Source organism: Paramacrobiotus metropolitanus, unplaced genomic scaffold (genome assembly GCF_019649055.1).
Source record: "Paramacrobiotus metropolitanus isolate TYO unplaced genomic scaffold, Prichtersi_v1.0 Parri_scaffold0000051, whole genome shotgun sequence".
NCBI lineage: Eukaryota > Metazoa > Tardigrada > Eutardigrada > Parachela > Macrobiotidae > Paramacrobiotus > Paramacrobiotus metropolitanus.
Window position 1 is genome coordinate 604,022 of NW_026570271.1, and position 17,078 is coordinate 621,099.

Sequence of the window (17,078 nt, forward strand, 5' to 3'; positions counted from 1 at the left end):
TATATTTTATTCATCGAAGCAGCAAATACCGGAAAGAAGATAAACTGTACGTATGATCGTATGTTTCATATAGCGTGTTTGTCGGAACTTTTTGCACAGATATGCTTTCGGATGCATAGTGAATCTTCCTTTGGACAAGAAAATACGTATGTATAGTCTGCCGGCATTCATTATGATCGTGACATGTATATTGAAAAATACGTTTTATGCGAAACGTAGGAGCGCACGTTGCATGGTTGCAAAGATGGCAACAAATCAGCCATCGTGGCCTAATTTTTCTCCCAGGTTAACAGTACGTACGTCACAAACAAGCCAATCATCTGAAATGCAATACGTGCCAATCAAGGGAGCATTTCCAGGCTTTAGGTTCACAGGGACCTCTGACTTACCGATGCCATAAACTGGCGATTAATTATACAAACTCCGACAAAATTAACCCGGTCGACACCATGCATGCCAATTGGCACAGTGAAGGACCGAATTTTTGCAGCTAGTTCTAACGCTCCTACAGTGTGTTTGTTGGTTTTATTTCAAACGAGAAGAGTGAAATTATAGTTAAAAACGGGAAATTCCACAGTCCAGCGTTACCACAGAGCTCTGGGAATGACCAAAGGTGGACAAAAATGACCAGACTAAGTTCGCGAAGGTCTCGGCCACCTGCCCAAAACCTCCCGCATCCGATAATTACCCAAAAATCACACTTCTAGTATCCATAGGACTTCATGTGAAAATGATCAGGTTGTACATGCACAGGTGGACACCGTCCGCCCACGGCCATTCTAAAAATCTGTGCCAGTTTTGGCACGCATGGGTTTGGTGCCATTCTATGTCAGAAGTTAAAAATTCTATATAAAAATATTGAATCAAGATAAAAAATTGCACTTACAATAAAAAAATCCCAATAAATTATCCCTTATCACTGATCGTGGTTCAGTGGTCATCGAACTGACCAGTGGCCACTTAAGGTCAAAAAATCACAAAAAATCACTTATTGGCCGATAGCGCGAAAATTAAAGATACTAGGCACAGACATTTCGTACTAAACTTTGTTTCGGCATTCCCCAAACACTACTTGTACTTTGTTGTGTACCTAGTCTTAAGGAGAAATGTGCAACAAGAAAAAATAAAAAAGGCCTGCAGATTGAGTGACGTTGTCGATGTCGTTCGGTGCATGGCCGGAGTGCAACAATTAGGCTTACAACCGCCTGCGCCTTATAGCCCCGAGCCCCCGGTGTTTCTACACTTCTGTAATGTTTTGAATATTGCAGTGTCACCTCAGTACTTTGAGTATACATGCACTTCACGAGTATACACTTTAAAATTTAAATAATGTACTATCTCTTTATTAATCCATTAGCATTTATTACTGCATATGCTTAAACTTCCGGTCAGTAACACTTCCGGTTGGACTAATCTGCCCTCTAGGTTAGGGTAGACAGGTCTGCCGATTGAGGTTGCGTCTTAGTAATGACAAAAGCTGCAATCATAACGATAGGTTAACATTATCGTCATAATAAAACCATTTGTATATTATCGTAAATCCAGTCTCCAAGTTGTATAAGGAAAGGTACAGTACTGCCTTTACACTAGTGCCCAGCGTCTAGTGTCGTCTCTGGACTGGACACCCGTGCTGTTACTGCAAGTGACAAAATGACTGCTGAGTCCATGCCCGTCACAATCCAACACAGCACACTGAGACTTGTACTCATTTCCGTATCAATCAAGCTGGTCAACGCAGGATGCTGTTTCTTACTTCGCTTGTTTCCTCAGGAACAAAATTTTTTGGCTTGCACAGCGCTAAGCGATTTGTCGTTGATTGACTTCTCTCAGTTTTTCTGCAATATACTAAGCACATTATATCATGTTTGCGCCGTGTCAGCTCTGATAGGTGGCTCTACGCATTTTTCTTTTTTTGCTGACCGCTGGTCATCTTGCTGACCATTTGAATTGTTGAACTAAATAGCGCTCGTCAAGACCTTCTGCTTAAACTAATCTAAGTTCTTGTACGATTTTTTTATGAATTGTTATTTGAGTAAAAATGTACGATGCCAATTGGCTCAGTTCCCATGCGTGCCATTTTGGCATCGTGACGTCCGGCTTGACCTATGGTCAGGAAAATTTCACAAAAAATAATTTTTCTTAATTGAATTTTTTCGTCGAGGAATACCAATTTTCAGTCGGTATTCCTATCCCTTCTAGTACCCGGCGTTGGTAGGTTAAATCCCGCTGGTCGAGTGTCCAACTCGTAGACCGTAGCGCGTAGCAGTTTGCCCATGTCTTCTGGCTGCTGCAAAATTACGTCGGGCTGCAGTGCAGCACGATAATCTTGCACCTGTACGAAAACAGTCAAGGTAACCGATTTATATCAAAACCGATTTATATCAAAATCTTTGACATCATGCGGAGAATTGCTTTTCCTGACCTTATCATATGTGAAGACCATCGACGTTATCATAATACACGTCATCGAAATGAACACCATGGAATCTAACAGCTCACGCAGCAATGTTCGACCTTCATGGAACACCGTAAAGGACCGGGCGGTGCTCACTAAAGTCAATGTTGTCAAGAAGGATAGCGTTACATGACATAGAGTGCTTAGTTGCGTTTCATTGGCTGTAGTTATCAGCAAGGTTCTCATTTGCGTGGGATCCATAACAAGTTCTTTGGTCAGATGAGTATTTGCCAATCTACCCAACCGGTGGAAAAGCACTCCCATAGAAAACGACCAGGCCGCAAAATACAGTTCCATGATTCTAGCGTTCAAGACTGGTATTAGACCAATTGCCGGCATCACTCCCGCCGCTGCATCCCAAAAAGAGAGTGTGGCGTTGTTATGAGAAAGCTGAGAGCTGGTAGACTGGACCAATAACCGGTAAGTGACCGTGACACATTTCTCGACCGGACTTATCGACGAAAGCCCAAAGAAAACAGCAATTGCGCTCGCTCCAGTGGTGATTGCCACTTTATCTCGGGTCTGTAAATATTTTATGTGCAGGCCGCGGGAATCTTTCAAATGTTGGCGCAGATTGCGGAATCCCCACACGGCAAACAAATACTGTGTTGGTAGGATCGGACATAACGTTAATTGTGTGGCAGCATCGACGACTTCGCCAGGTGACGCAGTCAAAGTAGGTATTTTGACGAATATTTTATAAGACACTCCCGACATTAGGCATAATGCAGTGAAAATTGTGCAGCACCAGACACCGCTAATCAAGTTCTTCAAGATGTGGTGCGGTTGTGATGGGTGGCGATCCCACCACCCTTATAACTGCAAGATCGGCAGCACTGTTGTGAACAAATCGGGAACAGCTAAGGCGGCTAAATAGGGCATCATGAACAGTGTAGACTGTAGTTCGAAATGATGGAGCGCAAGTAAATGACAAAACGTATTTCCATAACTTAGATTCCAGACAGTCAATGGGAGATCTAAAACCCCGTTCTTTTCGCTGAAATTTAGTACAAGCGCTAGCGTGCTTAAGCAACAGTATACGGTGCGTACATACATGTATGATGCTTTGTGTTGTTTAATCTTATACAGCTTAGGACAAAATGGTCGCATACCCAATACCTCCACATTCAGTACGAATGCAGCGCAGTGCACTGTACGACTGAGTTCAAAATATCCGTTTCATACAAGTGCACTGCACCGCTTGCGTACAGAATGCTGGGTATGGGGCTATGCGACCATTTAGTCCTACATTGTATAGTAAATGCAGAGCAGCAACTCTGCTTGGATCAGAAAAGAGTCTATTGGGATGCTGTTAACCATCTCTTTGTCATCCCTTGCGAGTTGAAAGCAACGTTTGTTTTTGAACACTGCATTAGCACACGTTTTGACAACGTCACAGGTCAGGTGAGCTATGATACATAGATATTACTAACCTGACTCAATGTCAAAAATTACTAAAAAGTAGAAACGGTCACCAATCCTGATTTAGGTGCTTTCAACGAGATTGACGAGTTTCCATTAAACGTTCTCGACTGGAGACGATCAAATGCATCTTGATCATCTGCAGCTGAATTCTAATGAGAGAACTGCATAAGGGTTTCTTAAAATTCTTTCGATGATATTAATTTTTTGAGCGCTGTAATGCCATCAGGATTACAGAAAAGAAAAGCCGCAGCCGCCCACAGGCATCACCGCAAAATCATGGAAATACTGATCGTGAAGATATCTTTTACATATCGTGCACATACCCCCGACTCACCATCAGTTTGCATGTACCTAAGCTAAACACACAAATAAATACTGTACCTATATCATAGCGGAAATTGCTGACTGTGGGAGTTACTGAAGGAAAAACACTTATCTGTATAGTAGCCTCATCGATAAAACGTGACTTTTTGAGCAATTATTGTTGGCGTTTACATAAACCTGGCGCCAAGTATTTGTCAAAACTCTCACTCGTAAACCATTCGACCACTGACACCGTTATTTCATAACTGTACGGCATCAAGGCCTGCACGGAAGACGACCATGGGCAGATTCCTTGTTTTACTTTTTGGCCTTATCGCTTTTACGTAAGAAACCTCCGTGATAGTGTTATGTAACTCCATGCATTATAATAATTATATAATGATTGCTGTTGTCATTATCAATATGGACTGGTAAATCACTTTTTAGCGCGGCAGTGGATGTGAGGAAAGATGCCGGTAATATACCGCCACCGGGTGTAAAGCGGATAACCGGAGCAGCCGCCAAAAAGCTACCACGTTTTGATGACACCAGTGTGCGACGCGCTGCTATCCCGGAGTGCTTTGATGCGAGGCAAAAATGGCCTAACTGCAAGAGTATCTCGGAAATTCGCGATCAAGGTGGATGTGGCACGTGCTGGGTAAGCTAGACCATTAAAGCCGCTATTGTAGCAAAAAATAATAACTAGTATTAACTACTCTAGTTTGAGAAGTTAATTAGGTATTAACGATGTTTGATAAAACTGGTTGTGCAGAAAGGAATTAAGCCGAGACCGCCAAATAATATAATAAAATTAATGTGTACATATGGCCAGTAATTTACAGTCTTTGTAGCCGTAGTTATGGTTAATCGTGATAAGAATATTTTCTTTTTGAAGGCCGTTTCAAGCAGCAGCGTCATGTCTGACCGGCTTTGCATCGCTTCCGGTCAGAAGAACAACACTTTCGTGTCAGCCATGAACGTAGCAGCATGCAGTGTCCCCGGCCGTTCACCGCAGTCCAAGTGAGCAACGCTCCGAGCACTGTTGACACACAGAAGCATATTTGTTAGAAATATAGAAGAAATCAGTCATTATCAGGAAAAAAATATTGTTGGGCAGTTACGGTATTCAGATAATTGATTTTGGTCTGTGTTTGAAACGAAGCTGCAAGGAAGGCAGTGAACCGACGAACGCCTACAAATTAGCCATCACACAGGGTGTACTGAGCGGCGGCAGTCTAGAAAGCAATGCCGGCTGCCAACCCTATCCCGTCAAGCCCAATGAAGAAAAACCGCTGACCTGTTCGAAAACATGCACGAATACCGGTGCCAGACCAGACAAGTACACTAGTACGTGCGGCAACGTCCCTCAGTTTAGCAGCAACCAATTCTTGATTAAATTTTGATAGTCGAAGGATTTTGGACCATGTACGATGAGAAACCGAGTCCGGAGCAGATCAAGAAAAACGTTGCAAACATACAACGGGATATTTTTGCCAATGGACCGGTTGTGGCTGTTATCACGGTCTATGGGGACTTTTCTTACTGGAGAAATTACTCAGGCACGTTAAATGCCTATTACATAACGTTTTTAAAGTCTTGCAGGACGACACCATATTACTAACATCGCTTCGTTGAGCTTTAGTCAAAGACAACTTTCCTTATTAGGTGCCTATCGCGGCCCCACTGACGCGCAGGACACCCCTCTGCCCATGGGCCACGCTGTGCGTCTGATTGGCTGGTGTAAAGACCAGAAAGGGGTTCCCTATTGGTTGATGGCAAATTCCTGGGGAACCGCGCGTGCCGATGGAGGTGTGTGGTGGATTGAGATGGGCAAGAATGTCATCGGCATCGAAGACCACGTTTCCGCTCCCATCGTCAAGCTGCCCAACACGTGTGGCTCCCTGTGCGACACGGCATTCGATCAGATTGTGCGCTTCAAACCCGGCGACAACAAATCCAAGGTGTACGTCTTTCAAGGCGGCTGCACTACGGAGGTCACTGTGGCAGCGGATGGGAAGATCACACCGGTCGGCAAACCGGGTCCCATTGCCAAGACCTTCATGGGGCTGCCGGCACCGCCCATTCGGCACTGGAAGTATTATCCACAGATCCCCAATGCTTTGTCGTTAGGCAATGTAAGCTTTGTTGAGCACTATGCTAAAAAACTGTGACGGAAACATCTTCGCAATGGCTTGTGTGATCTATGCTTTCTTTAATAATCATTTAATGGACTTCGTGTTGCAGCCCAACGGCGCCGGTGGATTGTGCGAACTGGTTGCTGGAACGAAGAAATACAGCTGTCCATTCGGACAGGATACCCCACCGGATGCATCATCGGCCGCAAAAACACAGCTAGCCAACGGCGACAAATACATTTACTGTAACGTGATTCATTTAAAATACGTTAATTACACTTGCATGACAGTGCGTATGTTAGTGTATCATTGAGCAAATCCCGTTCTTCGCAGATACGGATGTTGCTCGCAGTCAGCAGATCTATAAATTCCCCGCCAATGATCCCGATCGTGGTTATCCAGTTAGCATTGGGACGACCCTCAGCAGCAAATTTAAGCAGGTTACTTCGCTGTTGGATATTGATGGAACAAAGATGTTAGTCTGTGGGAAAGATAGTGCTGACAAACCGGCATGTGGAACACTGGCGATCGACAGTTGGCAGGTATCGGCAAACTTATTTCTTTTTATATTCTTATTCTTTATTTCTTATCGCTTATTTCTTGTTTCTTATTTCTTACTTCCTGTTTCCTATTTCTTATTCCTTTTTCTTACTCCTTACTCCTTATATTTCCTATTTCTTATTCCTTTTTCTTACTCCTTACTCCTTATATTTCCTATTTCTTAAGTTTTCTTGGTTCTTATTTGTATTTGTACAGCTCACGGGACCAACGCCACTAAAGAAAAGTGTGACGAAATGCTGAGAACTGTTTCCCGGAGCAGAAAATAACCGCGCTACGTCAAACCAAACGTTGATGATACGACTCGCCCGACAAACTCCTCAAGCCACCAAAAATAATACTTTTATTTACATTTCACTATCTTCCTGAGCGTTATTTGTGCCTAATCTATGAGTGTCAATCATAATTTTTTGGTGCGAAACGCTTTATTTGCTTGTCACGTTCTCCGTGGCTTTCACTCATGAGAAGCATAACCTTAAACGTTCAAGGAAAACAGCTACTAAGAGTACTGCATATTAAAGAACATCGTGTGCACATTATATCCATATACACCCAAATGTATGAGTAGTACAGCCAAATGCGAGATGACAAGAAAATCTTATGGCAGGACAAAGTACGGTGCAAGCCGCTTGTTCCATAGCATATAGTGGAGCACCTGCTTTCGAAGGCTGCGCATGCTGTATCAATTACTATCTTGTTTTTTGCATCTAGACGATACCTTCCAAAATGTTTGCCCAAGGCAGGTTATTAAGTGCCTAAAATTTTAGCTTCATGTTGGCTGGTAGTTTAGGAGATAAGACGCGCGGTGCCCTACATCTGTACAATCACCTGCCAATGTGAACGCCAAAATACTCGTAATTACATTATTGTCGGTATTAGCAATCGCATCTGGTGAGTTATCGCAAATTTTTTCAACTAAGCGTTTTAAAAAATTATTATTTCAAGAAAATATTTTGATAACGTGGATGTAAAACAGGTTCCGGCACCGGTCTTGAACAGGACTGCAATAATCCAACGCACGATTATGGAAATATTACCAGATTACCAAGCACCACCAGCTCATTTTCTTTCCGAACCGATTTGATGACAAAGGAAGAATGCACTGCTTTCGCCGCCATCGGGGAAGATTACTGCACAGGTGTTCTAAGCATGATTAACTGCGGCAAACGTTACACCTTGCCTAAAACCTATGTGCAACTCGAATGCCACCGGGCAAACCGTTCAGACATGATGAGATTTACGCGAAGCATCAGTCGAATCAGCCCGAACCGGGCTATGACTATTGTATTGGCAGAGAAAAGCGACCCCAGCGACCCGGTACATCCTGACGTTATTGAACCAGTGCGACTACACATCGTCGAGCTAACCATTAGCTCGAACACATCCGCCACAACATCCAAGGTCTACGAAGCCGGAATCTTCCCCGCGTTACTGCGTTTTCAAGTGCAGTATGGTTCCGGTATAGTTGTTAAAAGGGGGGATTTTTCCCGCATGCCGGAAGTACGGATGATCCGCTTTATTAAGTCTTTCATTGACACGATAGAGCGGTACACGTTTATGGATTTACCGCATTTGGAGACCCTGATGCTGGAGGTGAGAATGAATATAGAGTTGTATCGAAGAAGCACGTGAGAGGCATCTAATCCTGGTCTCATCGACGAATCGAGACACATTAGCAGCGGTGATGTTCAGAAACTACGACGTCTGCACTCTGCACTGTGACTGTTCGTATGCCTGGTTCCGAAATTTCCTGAAGCGGACGCCACGCCTCACTGCAATGAGATCTGAGGGTGAAGTGTTCGTCGTAGGCAACTATGTGTCGCCGGTTGCGCCCTCCTGGAAAAAGAACCTTGACGCCGAGATGCTCAGTGTGGATTGTGCGCAGGAGTTAACGTACAACAGCGCTCGCGTTGGCATGCATTTCGCGTACAATACATCTTGCTACAACTTAAATTGTCGATAGCTGCTTTTTTTGTCCATAGTGTCCCGGTAAATGCATTTGAAATGAGATTTAAGCATTTGAAATGAGAGATGAGCATTTAACTTGACAATGGTTCGGCGTAATAAACATTTTTTGCGCCCGTTTTAAATTACACAATTTGGGACGAAGCTGTCAGCGGTCGTCATATTGTCGTAAATTTATCAGAATTTGTTTTGTTTTTGTTCTGATAAGCTGCAACAGCTGCAGCATGAATACTGCTGTTTCAGATTAAACTGATAAAAAACCGTAAGCATCAGTGATTTATGTGTACTTCTATATTTCCCATGATGCACTGCAATGGACAAGCTTTAACTCTGCACTGAGCCCATGTTGTTGTGCTATGAAAACAGCTGATCACTGACTTTTCTCCACTAATACACCGAGGGTAACGTGCCGGTCTGGATTTCCTGTCAAGTGGCTGCGCACAGGAAACGTGACTTAACATCAATGATAATTAATGAACTGCAGGGGTTGGGCGGTATATTTCTGAAACCACATAATTGTGGCCACAAAATTATTAATTTAGGGCAGATACATTCAGTGTACGTTACCACCGGAAGACACCATGGCAAAGTTTTTTCTTCTGCTTCTGGGCATTGTTGGCGTATCGATAACGTGAGAAAACCTTATATATAATTATATGGTGCCAAATTCGTATGGTGATCCATGTGACGGTAATGCTTTTTTTGATTATGCAGTTCGGCATTCGATTTGCGAAAAGACGGAATAAGAGTGCCGCCGCCTGGAGTGAAACCCATATCCGCAGCAGCCGCCAAAAAGTTGCCTCGCTTCGACGACACCAGTGTGCGACGCGCCGCCATTCCGGAATGCTTTGATGCGAGACTGAAATGGCCCAACTGCAAGAGTATCTCCGAGATACGCGATCAAGGCGGATGCGGCACGTGCTGGGTTAGTTTCATAAAAGCTCACATTTGCCAGTTACAAATTTAATGCAAACCCCCGTTTCCGCTACATAAAATTGCTTCGGTTTATAAAAGCGCACGCGTGTCAAAGGCTGCATTTACTTTGTATGGCACCGTAAATTGTAGCCTAAAATCTCATACTAAGAAATCGGGTTTTGGCAAGAGACAGAAATAGTCGTCGACGTTCCCTTTAAAATTCCCTGCCAGCCGGAGTGTTAGACAGCATTCTAATGAAATTTCGTATAATTAATTATTTTACTTCAGGAATAGCTTCTAAAGTGTTAAGCGTAGAAGGTAGTTTTAAGTTGATTTTGCATCATAAATTATTTAAATTTCCTAGGCTGTGTCGACTAGCAGTGTCATGTCCGATCGACTGTGCATCGCTTCCGGTCAAAAGAATAACACCTTTCTCTCGGCGGTAAACGTAGCAGCGTGTTCCGTTCCCGGTCGATCGCCGCAGTCCAAGTAGGCCATATTCAGCTCGATCAGTGCATTAACGAACATAAATATCACGGTTGATCAAACGATATTTATATTGTTGCCTTATTGACAATACTGTGCAGAATTATCAACGTGAAACATCGTTTCTTTCTAACCCGGTGTACGGGTCACTATAATATATTACATACATCTGTAGTTGCAAAGAAGGCAGCGAACCGACCAACGCCTACAAACTGGCCATCACGCAAGGGGTACTGGGCGGTGGCAGTCTGGAGAGCAATCCAGGCTGCCAACCGTATCCGGTGAAAGGCTATGACGAACAGCCGTTGACCTGCTCTAAAACCTGCATGAACCCCAGCGCCAAGCCGGATAAATACACCAGTAAACACGATTATACCAACAACTACATATTGGTAGATTGGGCAGACAGCGGATGTATGAATATTCAAAATCCTGGTTGATTGTAGTTGAAGGGTTCTGGACCATGTATGACGAAAAACCTAGTCCCGAGCAGATCAAGAAAAATGTGGCCAACATTCAGCGAGATATCATAGCTAACGGACCAGTGGTGGCCGTTATTAAAATGTACGGGGATTTCGCTTTCTGGCATAACTTTTCCGGTAAGGATGAGCGCCTCGCGTGTCTTTGTTCAGAATTGGTTAAACGCACTAGCGGATAATACTCAAACTTAATTTTAAATTGTTAACTTTTCGATTATGTTCCATATTGCTTTTTAATTTTAATTTTTCAAAGTGATCTTTCTCACTATCCTACAAATATTTTAAAATATTAATTTTCAAATTTTTTTTAAAAATTAAAACGCTAAATTATTACGAGAAAAGAAATAATATATATAAAATAATATATAAATATATAAAAATACTATAAATAAATAAAATAATATAAAATAACAATATCAATTTAAAATAATAAAATAAAATGTTAGGAGCGTATCGCGGCCCGCGCGCCGACGCACTGGACACATTACTGCCCATGGGTCACGCGGTGCGTTTGATTGGTTGGTGCAAAGACCAGAACAACGTACCTCACTGGTTAATGGCCAACTCCTGGGGAACGAAAGGCGCCGTGGATGGCGTATGGTGGGTGGAGATGGGCAAGAATGTCATTGGCATTGAGGAACGAGTTTCTGCTCCCATCGTCAAGCTGCCCAACACGTGCGGCTCCCTGTGCGACACTGCGTTTGATCAGATCGTGCGCTTCAAGCCCGACGACAGCAAATCAAAGGTGTACGTCTTCCAAGGCGGTTGCACTACGGAAGTCACCGTGGCAGCGGACGGGAAGATCACACCTGTCGGCAAACCCGGTCCCATTGCCAAGACCTTCATGGGAATGGTGCCACCGCCTATCCGTCACTGGATTTACTATCCCCAAGTTCCAGATGCGTTGTCGCTGGGCAATGTAAGAAACTTTATGATTATTGAAATCTGGAGAAACTTAAGACCCTTTCGAACTATAATTAACATCACAGTTTTGTTTTCCTTTTCTGTATTTGAGTGGTGTGGTATAGTTTGTACAGAGAATGTTTTTGTACTTTTTAACACTACAGTACAGATAAGCTTATTACGATTCAGTTTTTATGATACCCATTCCAAAATTTGCTGTGTTCTGCTAAAGCCGAATATTACGTATGGTAAAATTAAAAAGTTTAAATCAAAAAATAATTATTTTATCAAGAACACTCTTTTCAGCCAAGTGGAGCCGGGGGACTATGCAAGCTGGTTGCCGGGTCAAAGAAGTACGACTGCCAATTCGGACAAGATACTCCACCGGATGCTGCTTCTGCAGCAAAGACTCAGGTGGCCAATGGCGACAAATATATTTACTGTAATAAAAAACTACAAATTTCTCTTATCGAGCTGTTGTAAAGTGATTGAATGATTTTGGTTTTTGAACAGATACGGATGCCGCTCGGAACCAGCAGATCTACAAATTCCCAGCCAGTGACCGTGATCGTGGCTATCCCATTAACATTGGGCCGACACTGAGTAGTAAATTCAAACTGGTCACTTCTCTACTAGACATTGATGGGACAAAGATTTTAGTATGCGGGAAAGACAATGCCGATAAACCGGCTTGTGGGACTTTAACGGTGGATAGCTGGCAGGTAGCTGATTACATTGACTTTTGTCTATCTGTGTCTCTTCTCCAAAAAATGTCATTTAATTTTGCCGGAGTCGTACCTGGGATGGCGGTATTGATGCAATCAACAACAGCGCTGAATTTAAGTTGACAATTATATTGTTCATTTGTTTTGTAGCTCACTGGACCAACACCACTGAAGAAATCGATCGCCAAATGCTGATCGAGCACCGTCAATGCACTCCGATTATCCTTACTGAATATAGTAAAAATCGATTATTTCTGTTAATAAATGAATTGTTGTCCTTCCGTGAAATACGTAAATATTAAAGGATACTGTTATAAAGCGTATAATTAAAATACTAAGTGCGTTAGCTGTGTGAGTGTTTTCAAATTTGCTGTGTAAGGTTATGATATACTGTCACCGTGGGCAATTTTTATCACTATTTGTCCGCGTTGTACTAAATTTTGCCCACGGCTGTTGAGCACACACCCGCATTGCTCGCAATAATGAAAATTAACGACATCGTCGCTCGTTTCTGCATTCAAGAAAACAAGTTACCAGAAAACGGTTTACTGTCTTTCACAATTATAACAAGATGTCGTCTATATGATCGGCATGCTGCGAATTTTCATCGTTTTTTCTCTCATACCCTTCCCTTTCATCGATGCAGCTTGTACGCATCTGCCGTCTGGATCATGTTTCGTCGACTGTACGCAGAACATCTATGCGGTGGTGTGCGAAGACGTTAGCGATAATCAGCTGCAAGCCGATCTCCAGGCTTTTGCCGGTCTGAACACTTCCTTCGCGCTGCATATATGGAACTCGCCGGCCATCCAACGCCTGGGTGGGGCCAGTTTCTCGGATGTACAGAGCCTCGTCACAGAGATCGAACTGCAGAACCTTAGGAATTTAAGCATGTTCCCAGAAATCACCGCGTTATCGGTGCTGAAGAGCCTGATTATCAGCAACGCGCCCAAAATGGATTACTTCCCTGTGGAACTGGTCTCGCCATCTGGTAACTAATTTTTCGAATTTTTTGAATAACTCCCGAACCGGATGTTGCGCGCACAAACGGTTCTCACGCCAGCGTATACAAATCTTCTGGCTACAGAATATTATAAACCGAAACAAAAATGTGTTTGGGAGTGCGCGAAAGAGTAAATTTTCGTGCATGTACACGAATTTTGTACCATGTAGTGATGGGCATGTACCGGCCCACTTCCTAAGTGTTCACAATGCAGTAGCCGTCTCAGCGACCGAACACCGATGAATCTCAATCTCATGGTAAGGTGTGCGGCCCGCACGGGCCGCACCACTGCTGACGAATTGCAAATTTCAAAAATTTTTTTTTGGAAAAAAGTTGTGAGCATATTCGTTCATAAAAAATTAAAGAATTTGCTTTCGTAAAAAAAACGTTGAAATCACCCAATTTCAGGTAAAATAGATGAACGGTTTTACTGTTTAAATTCTGTAGGCGATCTAAATTGTCCTGGTCCGCCTTAGCATTCTGATTGGCCAAAATTTCGATTAAATATTTGTAGTTTAACGCACGCATTTTTAACTTCGGTTAAAAAACTGGCCGGAAGTACGCTTTCGGTCGATTTGGCGTAAAGTAGCGCACACTAGTCCCAGTCCCAAATGGTCACAGTCCCAATCGCTCCCAGGCCCAGTCCGGCACAGCCACAGACGGTCACAGTCACAGAAGGTCCCAGTCGCATAAACTCCCACTCCCACCCAGTCACAGTCACAGACTTTAGCAATACCCTAAATGCAGCGGTGTTGTAGCTATTTTTCGGATACTTTTAAGTACAAGAATTTAGTGAAAAAATTCTGCTTTCTTTGTAGTTGAGAAAATCCTTTTTCGTGCCACGGGAATAGCGGAATTCTACACCACCGACTCCGGGACGGGCAGCATCCTTCCAAACCTGCAAGAATTCCGTGTTCGCGAGCAGAACGTGTCCTTCCTCAACCAGTACTTCACGGCCTTCCCCAATGTAACCATCATCGAAATGTCCAACTGCCACGTGAAGCTAGGGGAAATGGACAGCACGGATTTGCCATTTGTCACCATTAAACCGCTGAAGGAGTTCGTGATATTTAATAACACCTTCGAATCGACCAACTTAAACTTTTACTCCATCATCTTCCTGCATATCGTCAACAGTCTGACGGTGGACGAGAGCAGTAGTGTGGAGATCTCCCAGAATGCATTTCCCATAGGCAAAAAGACCCTGGAGAACTTTGGGCGTCTTTCGCCCATCCGGAGATTATCGTTGCGCGGCAGTTACTTTGAGAATTTTAACACCCTGGAGAATCTGTTTCTCAAGTTCAACAATCTGGTATATCTTGATTTAGGACACACGAATCTTCCCATCTACAAACTGGGAACGTTTCGCGGGCTGCCCAGCGTGGAAGTGCTGCTTTTAGACGGGAACGGTCTGCATGATATTGAATCGCGGGATTTCTTTAACGGCTTTATACCGCGAAATCTCTCCGTGCTGGATGTATCTGACAACGGTCTGATCGGACATATTTGGGGATTTGAGCAGTGGGCGGCCAACCTTGAGTGGTATAATCTCGCTGGGAATACCATCACACAATCCTTGTTCACCAATCGTTCGCAATATTTTCCGAAATTGCGCTTTATGAGTCAGGCTCGCAATCGACGAACCTATACGAAGTCAGCCAATTATAAGAGCATGACACAGCTGAACACGATTGATTTCGGGTGTAATGATTTTCGCAATATTACAAAGGAGTACTTTAACGATCTGCCGGCCTCGCTGAAGGTGTATAATTTGTCGTTCTGCGAACGAAAGCAGAGTGACCGGGTCATGGTGGCGAAAGATGCTTTTACGGGATTTCCAGCCATCAGTGAACTATACCTGGACAGGGCTTTTTTGAAGCCCAATTTTTTCGCGAAACTGCAGGTATGCGGCCTGTGATCATATCAAATTTCAGAGAAATGCCGAGCTAGATCTATTAGAGCTATTGCTTTTGCGCATCCTCAAATTTTATTCATAAAACGAATTTTTTCAGTTCTTATATTTTATTTCCCATTATTTTAAAATGTCATAAACTGGTTTGTGCTTCGACTCGTCTTCATAATTTTAGTTTGCTATAGAAAACTTTTAAGAAGATCAGATGCGTAATTGCCTGACTTTTAAAATGCTGGGCATGCATTTAAAATTTTTTTAATTTTGCCTAATTCGTCGTTCCTAATTATGTAACAAATATTGGGAGCGCAAAGTCAAACGGTTCTCAGTACCGGTACCAGTGTGTGTTACATCTATAAATAATTTGGATGGAGACTGGTGAGTGGCATAAAAAGGTGTAAAAAATGGTTCAAAAATTAGCGCATGGTAAATGTATAGCAGACGCAAGCGAAACTGGTACCACGTACCGAGACATTTTCCATCACCGCACATTTCAAAACAACCCAGTTTTTTCTTTTCAGAGAATGCCGAAAACCAGTGCGCAAGCACTCCGAGTTCTACATTTAGCGTATAATCGAATAGCCTTTCTCCACGGAGAGGGCTCCCATTTCATCCCGTTCACTGGACTGGAATATCTAGACCTCGAAGGCAACCTAATGCAGTCAACGGGAGCCGCAGCATTCTCCCCTCTCAAACGCCTTCGTCGGTTGAATTTATCTAAGAACGGTTTATTTTCCATTGGTCAGGAAGATTTTAAAGGATTAGACAGTTTAGAAGATCTTGACCTATCCGGTAACAGCCTCACCCTGATCGCGCCCAAATCCTTCGACATGTTGGGAAACCTACGCGGGCTCTTTTTACACGACAACGCCCTGACAAAAAGCTCCGGCCCGGTAGCCGTCATTACACCCGGTGAATGTCGTAAACTGACGCATTTCAGCATGGCCAACATCCCCTATGATTGCCTGGACACGGAGGTGTTTGTCCGCTTCCCCGGGCTAAAGTGGGTGTACTTAAATAATTCGGTTCCGCTGTTTGCCGATATGGATCCGCGGCTGAGTATGCTGCAGCAGATGCAGCGGACACCGTTACATCCCTGGGCAAGACTGCGAATGTGCGACAGCGGCACATTCAATCCACGTTGGAATATGGAGACGGCCTTTGTGAAAGTGGTGGTCAATGATGTCAGGCATTCGGTGTATCAAGATTTGTATTTGCTATTTAATACGTGCTTTCAACGACACAGTCGGCAAATACGGAATATCGTGGAAAAGTTGTTGTGTTAATGTGGTAAGAATATAATAAAATTTAATTGTCCCCCACAGTTAATCAACGTTAATTCACCGCGTTGCAATAGTCTTTTTAAAGTGCTGAAAATATGTGCATTAACTGTGTACAATACAGTAAGTAAGCCTTTATATGCATGGATAATAAGGCAGACCATCCATTAGCTAGCAAATCTTGGAGAAGAAGTTTGGAGAAGATTAAACTACTAGTAAGAACGTAAGCTCTTTTCTGTGGAAAAAGCAGAGGTATCCGTTTTCACTTTCCTTGATTACAGAACATTATAAGTCGCATTGTGCGCAATAGCTTTCAGTATAACTAATCCTGCTCCATACTACAATAATTATGGAAAAATTCCTTTTTATGACCCTCCATGCTCCTTCCGTGACTCCGTCACGTACTTCATTATAATTATTATCATTATTTGGGCAATTTCAAAACCCTTACTCAATAATTTAACAAGGATCATGTCAGGGGTAGAAGTACGGAAAATGCCGATATGCGCATTATGTAAACTGGTCAAAGTCGTTATG

General features: G+C 43.2%; 3 protein-coding genes across 3 annotated transcripts; all 3 read left to right on the top strand.

The window, feature by feature from the left end:
• The first annotated feature begins 4,381 nt into the window (after window positions 1-4,381).
• LOC129592295 (cathepsin B-like) lies at window positions 4,382-7,408 on the top strand. Its single transcript, XM_055488297.1, has 9 exons — window positions 4,382-4,527; window positions 4,631-4,841; window positions 5,079-5,203; window positions 5,346-5,530; window positions 5,590-5,742; window positions 5,849-6,318; window positions 6,428-6,563; window positions 6,652-6,860; window positions 7,075-7,408. Exons 1-9 carry the CDS (start codon window positions 4,484-4,486, stop codon window positions 7,117-7,119), a joined length of 1,578 nt encoding a protein of 525 aa, XP_055344272.1. The 5' UTR covers window positions 4,382-4,483; the 3' UTR covers window positions 7,120-7,408.
• A 1,907-nt stretch (window positions 7,409-9,315) lies between these two features.
• Window positions 9,316-12,852, top strand: LOC129592342 (uncharacterized). The gene is made up of 9 exons (XM_055488353.1): window positions 9,316-9,472; window positions 9,556-9,766; window positions 10,121-10,245; window positions 10,418-10,602; window positions 10,689-10,841; window positions 11,168-11,640; window positions 11,931-12,066; window positions 12,138-12,346; window positions 12,500-12,852. The coding sequence occupies exons 1-9, from the start codon at window positions 9,423-9,425 to the stop codon at window positions 12,542-12,544; spliced, it is 1,587 nt and encodes a 528-aa protein (XP_055344328.1). The 5' UTR covers window positions 9,316-9,422; the 3' UTR covers window positions 12,545-12,852.
• A 15-nt stretch (window positions 12,853-12,867) lies between these two features.
• On the top strand, window positions 12,868-16,710 carry LOC129592340 (protein artichoke-like). The gene is made up of 3 exons (XM_055488349.1): window positions 12,868-13,340; window positions 14,171-15,255; window positions 15,783-16,710. The coding sequence occupies exons 1-3, from the start codon at window positions 12,932-12,934 to the stop codon at window positions 16,545-16,547; spliced, it is 2,259 nt and encodes a 752-aa protein (XP_055344324.1). The 5' UTR covers window positions 12,868-12,931; the 3' UTR covers window positions 16,548-16,710.
• Window positions 16,711-17,078: the final 368 nt, after the last annotated feature.

Coding starts and splice junctions, on each gene's coding strand:
- LOC129592295 (XM_055488297.1), top strand. CDS start 4,484: ATGGGCAGATTCCTTGTTTTACTTTTTGGCCTTATCGCTTTTAC. Junction 5,531..5,589: donor CAGACCAGACAAGTACACTA/GTACGTGCGGCA, acceptor AAATTTTGATAG/TCGAAGGATTTTGGACCATG. Junction 6,564..6,651: donor CGGCGACAAATACATTTACT/GTAACGTGATTC, acceptor CGTTCTTCGCAG/ATACGGATGTTGCTCGCAGT.
- LOC129592342 (XM_055488353.1), top strand. CDS start 9,423: ATGGCAAAGTTTTTTCTTCTGCTTCTGGGCATTGTTGGCGTATCGATA. Junction 9,473..9,555: donor ATTGTTGGCGTATCGATAAC/GTGAGAAAACCT, acceptor TTGATTATGCAG/TTCGGCATTCGATTTGCGAA. Junction 10,842..11,167: donor TTTCTGGCATAACTTTTCCG/GTAAGGATGAGC, acceptor ATAAAATGTTAG/GAGCGTATCGCGGCCCGCGC.
- LOC129592340 (XM_055488349.1), top strand. CDS start 12,932: ATGATCGGCATGCTGCGAATTTTCATCGTTTTTTCTCTCATACCCTTC. Junction 13,341..14,170: donor GGAACTGGTCTCGCCATCTG/GTAACTAATTTT, acceptor CTTTCTTTGTAG/TTGAGAAAATCCTTTTTCGT. Junction 15,256..15,782: donor ATTTTTTCGCGAAACTGCAG/GTATGCGGCCTG, acceptor TTTTCTTTTCAG/AGAATGCCGAAAACCAGTGC.